Raw genomic sequence first — 17,605 nt, 5'->3', positions numbered from 1 at the left:
AGAGGTGCTTTAAAAAACAACCCCATTCCATCTTTACAGGCAGATCAGCTTTTGGTTTTAGTTTTGCAGATATAACCATGAAAAATATATCATATCGGTCCAGCTATATCATTTGAATGCAATTGAATTATGAGAAAAAACTAAGAAGAAGAATGATATTAAAACTAAAGGCAGGAGAAGGCACAGTGTGGACCTGCCTGGGGGGGGGGGGGGGTCTGTGAGGGTCTGTATTAGTCACACTGCTGCAGGTGAGAAGCCCCCTCCCTTTGAAAACCTTGCAAAGCTAAACAGTGGAAAAGATGAAGAAGGTGTATCAGTAAAAAAAAAACGTCTTCCCCAACGAAGACACACATGACATGCTGACAGCCCTGAGCTTTCAATATGCATTCAAACACTGCAACATCATTATCAGGGATGGAAATAAGACTCCCGTTGCATAGCGGTTTGATCCATTCCTGGTTTCACTATGAGTTTAATGTGATAATGTGTTATCTATACACTGTGGCTAATCAAACTCGTAGTAAAACCTGCAATGGGTGAAACTGCTTTGCAATAGGAGTCTCATTTCCATCCCTGATCATTTCAAATACTGCATCACTGCGCTGAGTATCCTGCAGAAATGAACAGTGCACACAACAATTCATACTGTGCTCTCAGTACTGACTGTACTGTACCGCTCTAATGATGTCTGCAACAATCAAGTTAATATGAAATGCAGTTCAAAAAAATAAAGAACATTGTAAATCGATTTAATGTATGGTGCTATTACGAAATTGACTGTGTTTTTATAGACACGGTACCTCATTGTGATATAAATTGCAATAATTAAATATTAAAACTTGGTGTCTTATTCAATGCATTTTAAACAGTAACAGATGGCTTGAAACTCACACTAGCCCTGCTGCTGCACCCAGTCCTGGGTTTTAGAACTCCCCTCAATGAAGTCTATTATTGAAATGATCAGGAGCCAGGAGTTTGCTTTGAAATAAATTGTCCCTCCCTTCTAGCCACATAACACTCTGTAACAGAGGCCTGATTGATTAATATAATTTCAATAATATAGCTGAACAAGGGGAGCTCTGAAACGTCTATGATCAGTTACTAACTGCTGTGATCATTTACTAACCTGGGCCGCTGGAACTAGGGGTGCTGGGGGTGCGGAGCATGGCTTCCATCATATACAGGGGCGCTGGAACTAGGGGTGCTGGGGGTGCCGAGCGTGGCTTCCATCATATACAGGGGCGCTGGAACTAGGGGTGCTGGTGGTGTGGCAGGGGTTACAGTTTTGTTCAATGGCTTTCAGCACCCCCATTTTAAAAATTGTTCCAGTGCCACTGTTACTAACTGCCTTCAACTGTGACTCCCTCCCTAATTAAAAAGTAATTTGTCTCGTGCATTCCGCAGGGGTGGAAATAAGTTTGACCCATTTCTGGTTTTACTGTGAGTTTAACAAGACACACCTGAGCTTGTTACCTATACACTGGGGGCTAATGAAGCTCGTAGTAAAACTTGGAATAGGTGACACTGCTATGCAGTAAGAGTCTCATTTCCATCCCTGATCATTTCAAATGCTGCATCATTGAGCTGAATATCCTGCTAAGGCTGTTATTAACATTCAATGACAGCACATGCTGTGCTGCAATTAGTGTAAAGCGCTGGTATCTTCAAAAGTAATGTGAATTGCTTTGATTTCAGATGGGAGGTGCCCATCAGAAGACCCCTGAGAAGTGCCCCACCCAGCCCATTGCAGACGGCTGCCATGCTGAGGCGCTAGGGAGGCTGCACTTTGCCTGATCACTGGAGTCAGCATCGCCGGTGTTGTGTGTGCTGATGCACTAGGGAGGCTGTGTAGGACAATTCAAGCTGTTCAAGCCACACCCAACTGCATTCTGGTAAGTGTAGTCCTGTTGTGAAAGGTACCTGGGACAGGTAAAACATACCAAAAAGCTTTGCAGTGTGATTTGAAAAGCCTGATCTGTCTCAAACTGTCCTAGTACATGGAGTAATATGCTGATAACCCTATGTCAGCTTAGTGTTTATTCACTACTGAGTGTGCAGTGAGTCTTTTCACATATGCATATAAATGTTGCACACATGTAGACCTGTAGACTTTGTCATTTTATTTTATTTGATATCTACATGCTATTTTAAATTTTAACTATATTATTATGATAACTTACTCTCACTTTGTAACTGCAAAAGTTAAGTAAATGTATGAAATGACACAATTACAGCTTGTATTGTGATTTTTTTCACTGAATGGGTTGAAATCTGACTGTTTGCCACTGGCACGCACACAGCCCCAGCTATAAAAACTATAGCCATCTGTTCCAAGCCGCACAGCCACTCTACCCAACGCTGGCTTTGGAACGGTGATTTTGCTAACCTATGAGTGCGCGTTATTTATGTCCCGCCCTCCCCCACACCCCCGCCCACCTAGCGTCGACTTAGTACGTAAATTTGAATGGCGGCCGCATTACCAAATTAAAATATCCTTTCATCTCCTTCAGCCAATCCGTTTCGGGGGGCGTGCTGTCTTTGTTATTATAGTCCCTCACTTCCTGCGGCTGGATCAGACATAGAAAAAAGAATGGATAGTCGTGGTTACAAGACAGGTAAGGAACACGGCTTTATGTGGTCAGTCTGGCAGTTAAATCAACAATGTAAATGTAAAAAAAAAAAACTCAATACTGGTATTTAAGTAGAGAACTATGCTTTTTTATTTTTAGTAAATTACAAAGTAAAAATTGCTTAGTCGTTGTGCGGTGCTGGATTCAATGCTAGATTGATGATGACAGATACACGTAGTACATTAAACAGTAAAATAAATACCGATCACTGGATAGTTACCGCTCGTACTTGATAAATGCACAATATATGCCTGGTACTATAGTATTCTACGCACCAACGTATCCAGTTATGAACAAAAGCTTTATTTTGAAAGCAGTCTTTTTTTTTAAAACTGCCTCCTTACTGCACAAACTACATACATACATACATACATACATACATACAGACGTATTGCTGTCTATACAGTCAAAATAAAAGCGTGCATTCAATTTTACAATTAAGATGGCGAGGGTAACGGCAATACTAAACAAAATGGCCGCCGTTGTTAATGGCCCTCTTCCTTGCTCGAATGGCAATGGCTTTGCTCTGGGCCTTCTGTTTTGCAGTGCTTACTGAGCAAGCATGAAAACAACGCTTATTGTCTTATAAAAATAAGGAATTGATCAGTTGTGTTAGGAACTGGGTCTAGCAAAGCAAGCCGGCGTAGCAAAAAGTGGGCCTGTCTTTTGTAGTATCGCTTTATCTAATGTAAATATTTGTAACATGCAAAGGTAACCATTGGTTACAAATGTTTAGGTATGATTATGTGTGATAGTCCGACGCAATGTTTACAATGTTAAAATCCGCCAGTAGTGTACCGATGAACGCATAAATGAACCGTACACACAACAGTTCGTACTGAAGATACAGTAAGTTATTGAAATGCAGACAAAAAGTGTAATTACTAATTTACCGCAGTATTACGAAGTTAGCAGAGTTTAAGCGTTGACTCTTTTTATATATATATGGTACTGATTTGATGTATTGCCATAATAATAAATTTGACTGAAGTCTATTATTGAAATGATCAGGAGCCCTGCTGTACCCAGGCCTGGGGTTCAGAACCTCTTTCAATCAAGTATAATATTTAAATGATCAGGAGCTTTAAAATAATTTGCCCCTCCCTTATAGCGGCATGAAACGCTCAGTTCAGAGTAGATTTAGCAGAAGACTGATTGTTCACGATCATGGCTCCTGGTCATTTCAGTAATATCCCTGAACAAGGGGAGTTATGAAACCCAGGACTGGGTGCTCTTATAAGCGCTATTATTTTTTTTTTAACAGGGTATGGAAACTCTTCAGGCTACTCCAGCTGGGACACTGGAACCAGTAACAGAGGTAATGTCAATGTGTTCAGTATAAGGGTTAATGAACGCTTCTGTGATAAATTATCCAGAATCATTTACTAACTGCCTTCAATTGTGACTCTCTTCCTAATTAAGTTGTTTGTCTTGTGCATTCTGCAGGGTTGGAAGTAAGACTCACGTTGCACAGCAGTTTGATCCGTTCTTGGTTCCACTATGAGCTTGACACACATTAGCTGGTTGCATATACACTGTGGCTAATCAGCCTCATAGTAAAAACAGGAATGGATCTTATTTCCACCCCTGTGATGGGCAAGGGGAACACCATAGTCTTCATGAATCCACACCTGCTGCATTGCTAACCTGGCTGCTCTCCTCGCAGGGTCTGGAGGGGGTTATGAATCCTACGACTATGGCTATGGCCAGAAGGACCCCTCTGGGTCGGCCAGCTTTGGGGGTTACGGGATGCAGTCGAAGAGCTGGGAGCTCCCGAACAAGAGCGGCCTTGGCTCCTCCCTCTCCAGCACCGGCACCAACGCGGACGCAGTGATTGCCAAGATCAACCAGCGGCTCGACATGCTCTCGCAGCTAGAGGGCGATACCGGGACTCTGGGAGGAGGCCGGCAGGGAGACAGGTAACGCTTCACCCCTTCCCTCTCCCCAAACACGTGGGGTGTGGGTTTAGGGGTACGCAATGTAGATGGAGGGGCTTCAAGGGGATTCCTGGTTGGTTAGTTTAGAGGCTGCCGCATGAACTTGTGTTTATTCTTGCTTAGTAACATTTTCAGTTTTTTCTTTGGCTCAAAAGCCTTATAAATCTGCGTTTTAAACATCGTCTAAGTTGCTGAATTTGCGTAGCAATATATTCACTAGATCGTTAATTCTCGTATGGGTCTCCCAGGGAACAGCTTTGGGTTTTTTTTTTTTTTTTTGTGAATCAACAGGAGAAATGTTTATTTTTAAATAAGAACGTATGTTAGTACGTCTTAGTATTGCATCTGTCCAGGATCATTCTGGTTTTCATTTTGGTCCTTTGTTACTTGTTTTCTTTTGCTCCATTACAATATTTGAGAAAGCCGTCACTGGTTAGCATGCAAGTCAGGAAAATATGGGGGCTTCCAGGACATAGTCTAATTAGAGGCTTCATTTTGGAGTCTGTCCCAGTGTATCTTAAATGTTTTGTTTCCGCTTGCCCGGTTTGTCTTGCATCCAAAATATGAATCTATTCAATGAGAGAAACCAGAACAGCTGTTAATGGTGCCAGAACAAATTTCAAACATTTCATTTATTTACTGGGGTGGGAGGGTCTGCATATTTGTGTAATCATACTAGCAACAAAGAGTAAAGTTAACTTGTATTTCTCTTGTTCTTAAATCCAAGATTTGCCCATGTGGAATAAAATCTTGGGGGCTTGTTGTTTGTGCCTCTCTTGCAATTGTAAGCAGGGTGTCTCGCTGTGCTGCAGCTCTGTAGAGACGCAGTGGTTAGATCTTTCAAACCTCTGAAGTTGACTGGATTGGCCGAGCCATCTTTCTGGTTTCTCCCCCGATGCTCTCCAGTTTACCCCGAGCCAGTGCCCTGACCTTAGCGGCTGATCACAGAGGCCCACGCCAGCAAAGATCAGCCCCTACTGTCCTTCTAGAACCTCTTGATCTAACATAGAAGCTTTGTTCTACTGTTTTGTTCACCCCTTTATTTGAATGTATTTTTAAAGGCTATCTTAAAAGGTTGCCTTGGTTTTTGTTTAATTTTTGTATATACCGTATTACTTTGAATTACCGCCACCCTTGAATAAGCGCTGCACTCAGATATCAGATTTGTAGTAGACGCTGCCCTTGAATAAATGCTGCTCAGTAATGAAACGTACATTTTTTTTCCCTACCCAGCTCAGATAAATGCAGCACTTAATAAAGAAATGCATAAAAACACAGTATGGCAAAGCAGTACAAATAGAAACAAAATTAATTGAATAAACACGTATACGATGCATTTAAAAATAGTTACACACTGGAGCAGAACTATTTTACTGTAAAGTTTATGGAATCCAAACAAAAAGAATACCATAGGTACACAGCACTATGTACAGATACTGGTGTAGGAGTGAATACAGCAGCACTAAAAAATATATATATATTTAGAAATTCTGTAATGCAGGAGCTGTATGGTTATTATTGAAAGTTCTTAAATGCATTTCTGTTTTGGGTGTGTGCACGGTATTTTGGCTAATAGATGCTTCAGAATCCTGATCCAGACAGGAAGTTCGGAGAGTGCGGTGTGTGGTGTTTTGGCGTGTCAATGGGGAACAGAAGCTGGTGTGGCTCTCACTGTAGCATTGCTTTTTAGGGGATAGCCACAGGATCAACTCCTCTTCCTCACCGAAGCCCTGCCTGGATCAGGGGACTGAGTGCTTAGTTGTCTTGTTGGTTGAAGAGAAAGAACCGCACCGTTTATTAGAGTTAAGCCCTCTTAACTCTAATACTGCTGTAAGAAAAGAAAGGGAAAATAAACCTACCTCCTCAGTGTTGACATTTCTCTCATTATTTCCATCTCTACGCTACACTGGTATGTGTCCCCACCTAGTCAAACACTGATCTGGTCTGCAAGCTCAACAGCTTTCAGTTTAAAGTTGTAGGACATCTTCGCCATCCTGATCAAGTCGTATCCACAGAAATAAACTTCAATATACACCCCCTCAAATACTGTAAAAAAACACAAAAAAAAACACAATAACAATCTGCGCCTTTTGAAAACCGTAGTACTTCAAATAAGTGCTGCAGCTGTTTTTACAATATAAATAAATAAAAACCGCCGCACCGTTAATTCAAAGTAATATGCTATATCTCTTTCTGTCTGTACTGCACAGCACCACACAGTGGAGATGTAGGATTGCCCTGACCTGTTTGCTCTTGAACCTCTTTCAGGTTTGACCAATACGAGTCCTACGACTCTCGGTCCACCTCACTGAACCACCGTGATCTCTACAGATCTGCATACGGTTACAGTGAAGGGGGGCTGGACCCACAGCGCCAACATCGGGGCGGCAGCTCCTACGCGGCTGGGCGCTTCGGTAACCCCGCCCCCTCCTCCTCCTTCTCCTCTGCCATGCCCTCCTACGGATCGGGCCACGCCCACAGCCAAAGACCCCGGGACAACTTCGGCCAGGGCTGGCCCGGCCGTTCTCAACGCGGCCTGGGAGGAGCTGCCGGCAGGGGTTTTGGAGACAGGTGGAGCGAGCCCCGAACGGGAGCCCGGGGCAGTGGCAGCAGTCGTGGCCCCTCCCCGGGGGGCAAGCCCCCCTCGCTTTTCTCCCACGACATGCACCCCGAGATGGGTGCGTTCCAAAAGGGTTCCCCTGGGGACAGGCGCTTCGGAGGCGCTGCAGGGTTTGGGGTCGACAGACAGCGTGTGAGGAAGAGAGTGCCCACCAGAGTAAGTATCTGTGTTTAAAAACACGCAAAACACCTCTGTCTTAATCCTCATGCCTTACACACACCCCTCCTGCCAAATCAATCCCTTTTTATTACTTTAAAAGCACTCCAGTAAACGCACCACATTACCCAAGTGCTGTGTGGACTGCAACAACTTTTTTTTGTTTTTTCTAATGATTTATTTACACAGTATGAATTTGTAGCCCAGTTGGGTTTCATTTCTTCTCTGTGACACTGTATAAAATATTTATTGAATATCTTGTTGCGGTTGTCCTTTTATTTTATTTTGTTTTGCCCCTGTCCTTTTCCCTTGTATAGGGAAGGAAGATAGTTTTGATTTTCAAACTCAGTTTGTAACTGAAATGTTCTTTTAATATGTAATATAAGTTCTATTGCATTTATTAGCTTATATGATTGATTAAATATAAGGTACGATTTAATATTGTAAACGCAGGAAGGCATGACTAATTCAAAGTGGATTGCAATTTCCAGTATAATGTAATTCTGTGCAACCTCTAGGCCCTGGTTTCCATTGCCTGTCCCAGGTACAGCTGAGCTGAGTGAGATGTCATTAAAGATGTCTGACTGCGTTGCAGTGGAATTGTCAGGTTTAGCTTACTCAGGAAGTAGTAGTGTGGCAGTAAAGATTATTATTATTAATAATGTATTTTTCAATTTCTTTTATTTTCTCGACACTGAATAGCTGCCGCAGAATTTCCGTGATTGTCAAACACTTTCAGATTTCTAACTTCTTTAAAGGTCACAGTGCAGCACTAAAACATCACGTAGGATTGTGGGATTGATTTGAATATAGCAAACAAACAAAGATGGGAGAAGTTGAACCAACATTCGTGTCTGTTTTATTTTCAGTCTTTGCACAGCTGCCCGTAGTCTTAAGTCGAGCAATAACAAGAGGTGGAAAACAGCCGTCACTGTTCAAAACACTTTCTCTTTAGCACACGCCTTTCGATGACGTGCTTCCGCACAGCACAGTTTGGCCCCGTTGGGTATGAGATATGAAGCTGTGCTCTCTGAGGTGTAGCTGAGCGTCAGTGGAAACAGCCTCCAGCTACACATCTCCCAGACTGGCCAGCTCAGCTGTACTTGGGGACTGGCAGTGGAAATGAGGCATTGTAGCCAACTTTTGAGCATGAAAATTGCAAGTGTGTGTTGCAATGTGTCGCTATCCTTGAGACAGCTGCCTCTGTAAAGTAGATAATGGGTCTGAAAACATTGGGAACATACTTCTAAAAACATACATTCAGCTGGTTTCACAGACCCTGATTAACACAGCCTTACCCAAGGCAAAATTGAGGCGTCCAGGATTAGTGTTAGTCCTGGTCTGTGCTGGTCTTTTGTCTAAACCATTCCTCAAAGAGGTGGCAGTACCATCCCTGTGAAATAAAAACTGCAATTCCCATGTATTAACAAATGACCAGTTAATTTAGCTATAAATGGCAATGGCTGAGCCTGTCTGCAGTATGAAAATAACACTAATTTTTTTATATACAGTAATTTTTTTTTTTTTTGCAAGAAGCAACAATAAAATACTAATGAAGGAAAAATAAGATTCATATGAAAAAAGAACCATTTAGATTCAGTTTGTTTACAGTTTACAGGTTTAAAACTGTTTGAATTTGTCATTTTTCTTAAGCGCTAATAGTGGGCCTCAGTGCCCAGTGCAGATGAACAGGTGGGCCTCCGCTAAAATGTTTGGGAAACTGCATATGTGGAAAAGACTGAATTATTGAATGGGAGATAAGTTGGCCTACACTGTGCACGTACTACTGTGCAAACACAAAGGCTATCTGACCTGCATGTTTTAGACAACGGTGTGGTAAATTCTAGATTTGGCTTCTGTTTACTCATTTTAAACTCTAAACTCAACACCCCTGCTTTAAATAGTGACAGGCACCCTTGTCCTAAACTGTGAAGGCAGGTTATCCTCGGTGGGTAAGGCAGTGCTGTACAGTGTACGTCTTGGCTAGGGAAGGGTCTCACTGTGTTGTGTTCCCACAGACAAAGGCGCAGAAGGGTGGCAAAAATAAAAGGAAGCAGACGCAGAACAGCGGGGATGCACCGGAGAGCAAAGTAGCAAAGAAGGAAGAGTCGGGATCCAAGCTGGGAAATGGTAAGCGCTCTAGCCTTTTGTCTCTGTGGGCTTGTTCTATAGTGCGGTAGATTCTGTGTGTAGTGTGCAGGGCGCTGTGTTGATTGTGTGTGTAGTGTGCAGGGCGCTGTGTTGATTGTGTGTGTGGTGTGCGGGGCGCTGTGTTGATTGTGTGTGTGGTGTGCGGGGCGCTGTGTTGATTGTGTGTGTGGTGTGCGGGGCGCTGTGTTGATTGTGTGTGTGGTGTGCGGGGCGCTGTGTTGATTGTGTGTGTGGTGTGCGGGGCGCTGTGTTGAGTGTGTGTGGTGTGCGGGATGCTGTGTGTGTGGTGTGCGGGGCGCTGTGTTGATTGTGTGTGGTGTGCGGGGCGCTGTGTTGATTGTGTGTGTGGTGTGCGGGGCGCTGTGTTGATTGTGTGTGTGTGTGGTGTGCGGGGCGCTGTGTTGATTGTGTGTGTGGTGTGCGGGGCGCTGTGTTGATTGTGTGGTGTGTGGGGCGCTGTGTTGATTGTGTGTGTGGTGTGCGGGGCGCTGACTCTGCTTTGTTTATCTTGCAGAGAAGACGACTGAGGAAGCACAATCAGACAATGGGGAAGCCAAGCCTAAAGTTGTAAGAATACTTGCCTGCTACCTCAGGGGGGTGGTGCTGTTATAATATTGCATTGTAGCCATCCCAAGTCTTTGGACGCTGAAACGTTGTCTACCTGGTTCAGTCTGTTATAGTTTGGGTCAATTTCAGATAAGGGTTACTCTAAAGTTAAAGCATTACCAATAAACTAATTGTCTCTACATATTATTAGTGTATAACCGAATATATGCATGCTCTGGATTTACAATATTTTATTACAATATTTTCTAATTAATGGATAATAAATACCAATAGTAATTCCTCCTTTTGCTTTTTTTTTTAGGAAGGTGAAGGTACAGCGGATGGGGAAGATGGTAAGCAAGCCTGTTAGTTCATGTTTTCATAATCCCCTGCAGAGATATAGCCAAGGTGTTAGTCACGCTGCATACATCTGCAGAGTCGATCATCCAGTTTTGATGGATCTTGCTCAGGGCATTCTTTGGCACAGGTTATTGATTCTGTAAGGGATAAACCGCAATCAGTATTGTAGTTTGTGGTGATCTCCTTTTTCATGTTTTGGATGCTGGCTCTAATTGTGAATTGACAGCCCTGGCAATGGTGGGGGTGAATGTGGCTGCTGTGCCTCTTTGTCCCTGATGTGCTCACGCCTCTCTCTGGATCAGCTCTCACAATGCAGGAAGAGATCAACCAGATCAAACTCAAGCTGCAGGCCAGCAAGCAGACCCAGGAGAAGCAGAAGAGGCGGCAACGCAGCCGGCTTATCGAGAGGTAACCGTTGCCCTTTCAAATGTAACCCTTGAAGGACTACTGTAATCAACATTAAACTGACTCTGACCCACCGTTTGGCTTGGTAGTGCAGTAGGTTAATGGACTAGCCTCTCGTCCTGCTTTTTTGGCTAGTTTCACAAATCGATTTGCATTTATTCCTGGACAGTGTTTTTTATATAAAGTAATTGGCCTGTGAAACCACCCACTGTGTCAAGTGAAATAGTTGTCTTTTAAATCTCTGGATAACAAACATCTATTCAGGGCAGACTTGAGGCATGGAGACTTAACTTCTCCCTCCATCACCCCTAACAGAAAGGGTGCTTCCTCAAGTCCAGGGCAGATTGACTTGATAATCCTGAAATGTGATTCAGTTCTTCCTTCTCTGTCTGTCCTGGCAGGGTGCAGTATGCCTGCTCGGTGTGCAAGTTCCGCTCCTACTACGATGAAGACATGAAGAGTCATCTGGAGAGCAAGTTCCACAAGGACCACTTCAAGTTCCTCGCCACCAAGCTGTCCAGCCCCACAGCTGCCTTCCTGCAGGTATGGGCTAACAAACGTGGACTCTGTGCATCATTCAGGAAACAAACATTGCCTTGTTGATGTAGGCCACGGTAGTTTGTGCCAGTCTTGCAGACTGTTGCACACGACTCAAGTATGAACTAGCCTTGCCTTGTAAAGAATTGTACTAGTTTATTTTTGGTTCTTCTGCATACATTAACAGGAGTTAAGGCTGGATCATGTTTGAGTCTTGCGACCAGCTGGAGTTAAAAAAATAAATAAATAAATAAATAAATAATAATAATAATCTACTCTAGCAGCTTGGATCTTTAATCTGACTTCAGTAAGACAGTGGTCTTGCTCAGCAGACTACAGGTTGTACATGATGCACTTAAATACATGTGCAGCAGTGCAACACACTGGATTATTGTATGATTGCACACATAGGCATAAGGTTTTGTACTTTGGGTACAGACTGCTTTTTACTCCTCCTGAATGTAATTTAGCAATAGTCTGGGAAATACATAGAAGCATCTTTAAGTACGCTTGTCAAAGTCCTTTTACGATTACTGTTTTATTTTTATATTTTGCACACAGCAATACCTGTTAAACAAAAGCAAGCGGACAGAGGAGAGGCGTGGCCACATTGACAACGTCAGCGCCGCTATCACCCAGATATACAAGGAACAGGACCTCACTCGGGGTAAGTATGCGTTAGAAAGGCTTCTTTAGGGGGAAAGAACTGAATCATTGAGATGAAAAAACACGTGCACTGCAGGGATGGAAGCAAGACATAGCAGCCTGATCCATTCCTGTTTTAATATGTTGTATGAGACATACCTGAACTTGTTACCTATACACTGTCTAATCAAGCACACATTCCTCAGTCATAGTCCTGTCTCTCAAATATTCTTTTGTGATCCCCTCTTGCCAGCTCCTTGTTACTGCAGATCCTAGTGTGGTTTGCTCCTTTGTGTTTTAAACCTGATACAAGGGCTCTTTTCTGTTTCAGTGAACAGAGCACATCCTGTCCACAGTGGCACCCCATGCATGCTTCCTGTAAAACAATATGCTCCTGCATTTAAACTTTCATCCCATCCTTCATTTCAGCTCCTGCAAGCTTTGCAAAGTTGTTACAATTCTCTTTTGCTATTTTCCCAGCTAAAGCTCATCTGCAAAGTCTGCACAATATATTTGATCCTTCAGCAATTTGAGCCATTCCTAGTTACTATGAGTTAACAAGACATACCTGATTTGCCTGTACACTGTGGCTAATCAAGCTCGTAGTAAAACCTGGAATGGGTGAAACTGTTAAGCGACAGTCTTATTTCCCTCCCTGGTTTGTTTCAAACCCTTGGGAGGGAGGGATCAAAAACTCGGTTTAAATTCTCATGACTCTTCAGTGCATTAGAACTTGAAAGCGAGCTTGGTTGGTTTTGCTGGTTGGCTTCCACTTTTTTGGAAAGTTGTGGTACGTGATGCGCTGCGTTGTGTCCCTGCAGATATCGGCATGGAGCACTTTGTGCGGAAGGTGGAGGCTGCTCACTGCGCTGCCTGTGACCTGTTCATCCCCATGCAGCTCGGACTGATCCAGAAGCACCTGAAATCCCACGAGCACAACCTCAACCGCAAGGTAGCGCCTGCAGTGTGTGTTTATAAGGGTTCGGTGCTACCTGTAATACAGTCGAGCGTGTTCATGTATGCTGTCGGGTCTGTTTTACAAAGATTGCCACATCAACTACTGTTGACTTGATATGGACAGTTAAACAAGTTATTAAATAAATAATAAATGACAAGGCTGATATTGATCTATTTAATCTGTTTATGTCAAACTTGTTTTATATAGAACTGGGTGCAAGATCTACACTGAGGAATTAGAAGTGGAATTGTGGCTAATAGGTGCCAATGGGGACTTGTAATGTTGGACATCATGGCTTAAAACTGACTTTGAGAATTAACTTAAGCTTATAATTTGTTAAATAAGTTGTTCCTCCCTTACAGTTTTATGAACAAACTCCTGGCATCTGGTCATTTCAATGACATAACTTAAAGTTCTGAAACCCAGGACTGGGTGCAGCAGGGCTAGTGTGTGTTTTAAAACACTGGGACATCATTAGTAATATACATTCAGTCATAAAAAGAGAAGCCTGATTTCTCTATTATGTTTATAAATACTAAGTTCAATGACAAACACTTGGACTTGAAGTAAGCTCCTGATCGTAATGATGTTGTTGCTGCAGGGCATGATGGAACAGTCCAAGAGGGCTAGCATGTCTGTCGCCCGGAGCATCCTGAACCACAAAGTCATCTGCAAGAAGCTGGACCAGTACCTGAAGGTAAGAGCTGAACGTGCAACCAAAGACTGGCTTAAAATACCTGGTTAACCCTTTAAGGTATAAGGGACATATGTCCCACAAATACAATGATGCTAACTTTCTATTTGCAATGTGATTCATTGTGTTGTGGCTTGCAAAACTGGAAACCATTTAAATATGGCTAGTATATTTTGTTAGAAGAAAATGTCTTTCATTTGAAATTAACATGCATTTACAACCATATAGAATGGGGTCTATCTTTCTACAAAGGAAGAAAAAAAAATTGCACTGGTGTACAGAATACCAAGAAGGTGCCTACTGCTTCTTTGTAATAGTTATTTTTAAACTAAGTGTCTTTTCTTTCACAGGGAGAGAACCCCTTTGTATACGACCCGAACAGTAAAGAGGATCAGGAAGAGGAAGGAGGGGAGAATGCGGAGGGAGGGGATCTGAACGACAGTCTAGGGGAGGGGGAACAGGAGAATGCGGAGGGAGGGGATCTGAACAACAGTCTGTTGGAGGGGGAACAGGAGAATGCGGAGGGAGGGGATCTGAACGACAGTCTGTTGGAGGAGGAACAGGAGAATGCGGAGGGAGGGGATCTGAACGACAGTCTGTTGGAGGAGGAACAGGAGAATGCGGAGGGAGGGGATATGAATGAGAGTGTGGTGGTGGGGGAACATGGGAATGGGGAACAAGTGGTGAAAGAGGAACAAGAGCAGCAGGGAGAGGGGGCTGCTGCTGAGGAGGAAGGGGGGGACCCCCAAACTGCGGAGATGCAGGAGGAAGAGATGGGAATGGAGCTGGGTGAAGAAGAGGGGATCCCGGTTGATGAAGAAGGTGGTGACGCCAACAAAATTGAGGAACCTGCTGCGGAATAGCTTCTTTTAAATTCATTAATTTCCCTGCCTTTCATCTATAGCCTGTATTTGTTTTAAGTTGATGTGGAGATTATCGCTGACCAATTCTAAATCATTTGTTTAGGACCAGCCATCAAATTGAAGCTCCCAGCACTAAGAAAACCTGTTATTGTAGATACACGGATTAAGGAGACTGAGGGTGGTCTTGACTAACAGGATTGGAGTGTATTCATTACCATATTGTGAGGTTGAGTAAATCTCCCTACTTCATCATCTACCAAATGATCAACATGAACTCCATTTAAAGCCAGTAGTAGTCTTTACACAGTACCTACAGTGATGTCCCTTTCCTTAGGATATCTTTTTGTTAGTGCTGCACGAACCGATTATTCGGATGAAGTGCTCCTCTGTTGAGGGTCTTTGTCGATTTGGGCCAGCTTACCATTCCAAGTGATGAAACAGCTGCTTGGGTTTGTGTGGATATCTGTTCTCCACTGTGTCTCCTAAGAAAAGCAGCAACAAACCCAAGCAGCTGTTTCTTCTCTTTTCATTTCACTTGATATTGTAAGCTGGTCCAGTCAACACCAGTGACCCTCGCCTGACTTCTGTAGAGAACTCAATCTGAATAATTGAATGATCGGTCCGTCCAGCACTCTGTTCTGTATAAATATAGAGGAAATGTGTTTTTTGGGGGTTTTTTTTGAGGCAGTGATGGTCGTATTTATCTGTACAGTCAGTCAGTATCTCTGATAGTTGGTTCTCCTTAGTTTTGTTTCTGTATAGACCGTGTTGGGTCACAAACCTTTTTTTTTTTTTTTTTTCTCTGAAATGGAGCCGTTATGTTTATTGTAAAACTGCAGAGTGGTTTGGACTTTTGAGAGACAATGTAAAGATGTTCAGAGATAACTTTTTATAACTTGAAGAAGCAGGCCCCCGTGCAGTAAATTAAAATGCAAGTGGTTTGTTAACAATGTTAATTCTTCACCAGTGTTCTGTTTTTAAACTGGAGGCTGTTGGATGCATTTTCTATGATGTTGTACAGATGCTTCCTCTGTTCTGTCTGTATGGTGGTGTGTCTGAATGTTGTCTCTGTAGAATGTGTTTTCAAAGGCTTCCATTAAACAGTTTGTTTTTTTTACACAGACTTGGGTGGTTTTATTGATCAGGAACTGTTCTGCATAACTCAGGGTGCCCGACTTCAAAGTCACTGAAATGCCAAGCAAACGGCATCTCTATTCGTATCATAAATCATGCCTAACTTAGACACTCAATAATAAAAGTAGAGTTAAACAAACTTCTGGCTCTGATGGTAATTAAACACCCAATTTCAAGATGTGTAGAGAAACTAAGGCAATGATTATTTTACTAACGTTTTGCCTAGAAGTCTAGTAATTCCTTACTAAAGGCACGTTCATATTTGTTGCACAGCTAGCGATACTAGAAATTACCTGTGGCGACCATGTTTAAGACTTCAAGTCAAACTTAAGGATTTGTCAAAGAATTGTATTAGTCAACACTTGCATATCAGACCCTATCAAATTGACTTCAGTGACAGTTAAACGAGTGTGAGGCATATCTGATTTTCATCTGATTTGACGTGTATGAAGGAGAGCACGTTGTAAACTGTCCCCTCCCACCCAAACTACATGGTTCAAAGGACTCTTTTTTTTTTTTTTTAAAAGATGTAGGCTTCCACTTAAATGTACTGTAGTTGGTTTTGTTGGTACAGTACTATATTTAACAGAAGTAGTATTTTAATTCAGAACAATGATTCTGAAAATTAACGACCCCACAGCAAAATAATCAAAATGTTACCCATGCACAGAACTGTCAAATGTAAAAGGCAATTTTAGCAAAAGATTTAAAAATAAAAAATATTCTGAAATTAAAACGGTATTCAAAATTGCAAAATATATTGCTCAATAAGACCCAAATGTCACAGTTCACTTGCAAATGAAAATGTATAAAAGCAACTGAAGATCAGATTTTTAAAAAAAAAAATGCATCACAGTATCTAAAATTTAAATGATTAATTTTTACATTACAATAGCTTGTCTTGTTCGCGTTGTTTTTGGAGGAAGCGCTGTGTAACTGTACAGTAATAAAGACACTGATTTCCCATGCCAGAAAAAAAAAACAAAAAACTTTGGGCTGTGACGATTAAACAAGTATATTGTAACATTGAAGAGATGGGCTTTGTATCAGAAAACTGGTGACGGAGTCGGAAATTGTGAGTGACGGGTAAGTGAATAGATAGGGGCATTTAGAACACAAAATAGAAGGCACATTTTTACAGAGAATTGTGAGGATCTGGAACCAACTCTAATGTTGTTGAAGCTGACACCCTTGGATCCTTCAAGAAGCTGCTTGATGAGAGTCTGGGATCGATAAGCTACTAACAACCAAACAAGCAAGGTGGGCCGAATGGCCTCCTCGTTTGTTAACTTTCTTATGTTCTTAATTTGTTGCATATATATATAATGGGGATTGATTTTATTTTTGAATACAAGTGGTAAAACGCGACCTGACGTGTATCTGGGTAACGGATATCCGAGTGCTGACTGGTTATTTTTAGTCCCAAGTAGTTTCTTTTTCTTGAAGCTGATTGCAAGTACAGTTTTATTTTTAATCATTTTCTACAGGACTCTACTTCAAGGGAAGCAGGAATTCATATAGCAGAATGCATTGCTATGCACGCAAAGCCATATGTTCAGCCTTGTGCCATTCTCACATGGCGGATGTAGGACTTCACTGCTAGTTAGAGACCCTGCTTGAAAGGGGGGACTCTTTCTGCTGGGTACACATACAAGCACACTTTTTCAAGCATTTGGGTATTGTTTATTTTGTTTTTGGCAACAAAAATGTGAGATGGTGTGCAGGTATCATTACATGGTTAAAGGTGCTCAATCCAATCGCAGTTTATTTTTTTTCCAGAATGGCTTGCATCCTATGGGCTGTTATCCTTGTCACAATGCAGCACAGAGATTGCAAGAACTTCACTTCAGAAAGATGGTGCCCCCACGTATCAACTGTACCATGCCCATAGAATACTTTGGTTATTCACCATGTTGAACTTGCCATGTGATCTTTGAACCACCCTGTATACCTGCTTCTGACAACACAT

The 17,605-nt window shown here is 42.4% G+C and overlaps 1 protein-coding gene across 1 annotated transcript; it reads left to right on the top strand.

Annotated features, from left to right (window-relative positions):
- Positions 1-2,537: 2,537 nt before the first annotated feature.
- LOC117402060 (A-kinase anchor protein 8-like) lies at positions 2,538-15,619 on the top strand. Its single transcript, XM_034002906.3, has 13 exons — positions 2,538-2,615; positions 3,895-3,948; positions 4,297-4,549; positions 6,836-7,343; positions 9,362-9,473; positions 10,009-10,061; positions 10,363-10,393; positions 10,703-10,808; positions 11,207-11,348; positions 11,904-12,009; positions 12,809-12,939; positions 13,547-13,642; positions 13,990-15,619. Exons 1-13 carry the CDS (start codon positions 2,591-2,593, stop codon positions 14,500-14,502), a joined length of 2,130 nt encoding a protein of 709 aa, XP_033858797.3. The 5' UTR covers positions 2,538-2,590; the 3' UTR covers positions 14,503-15,619.
- Positions 15,620-17,605: the final 1,986 nt, after the last annotated feature.

The sequence above is a fragment of the Acipenser ruthenus genome, chromosome 34, assembly GCF_902713425.1.
Source record: "Acipenser ruthenus chromosome 34, fAciRut3.2 maternal haplotype, whole genome shotgun sequence".
Classification (NCBI taxonomy): domain Eukaryota; kingdom Metazoa; phylum Chordata; class Actinopteri; order Acipenseriformes; family Acipenseridae; genus Acipenser; species Acipenser ruthenus.
Note: the sequence above shows the minus strand (reverse complement) of the source record. Positions and strands in the feature narration are given on the sequence as shown.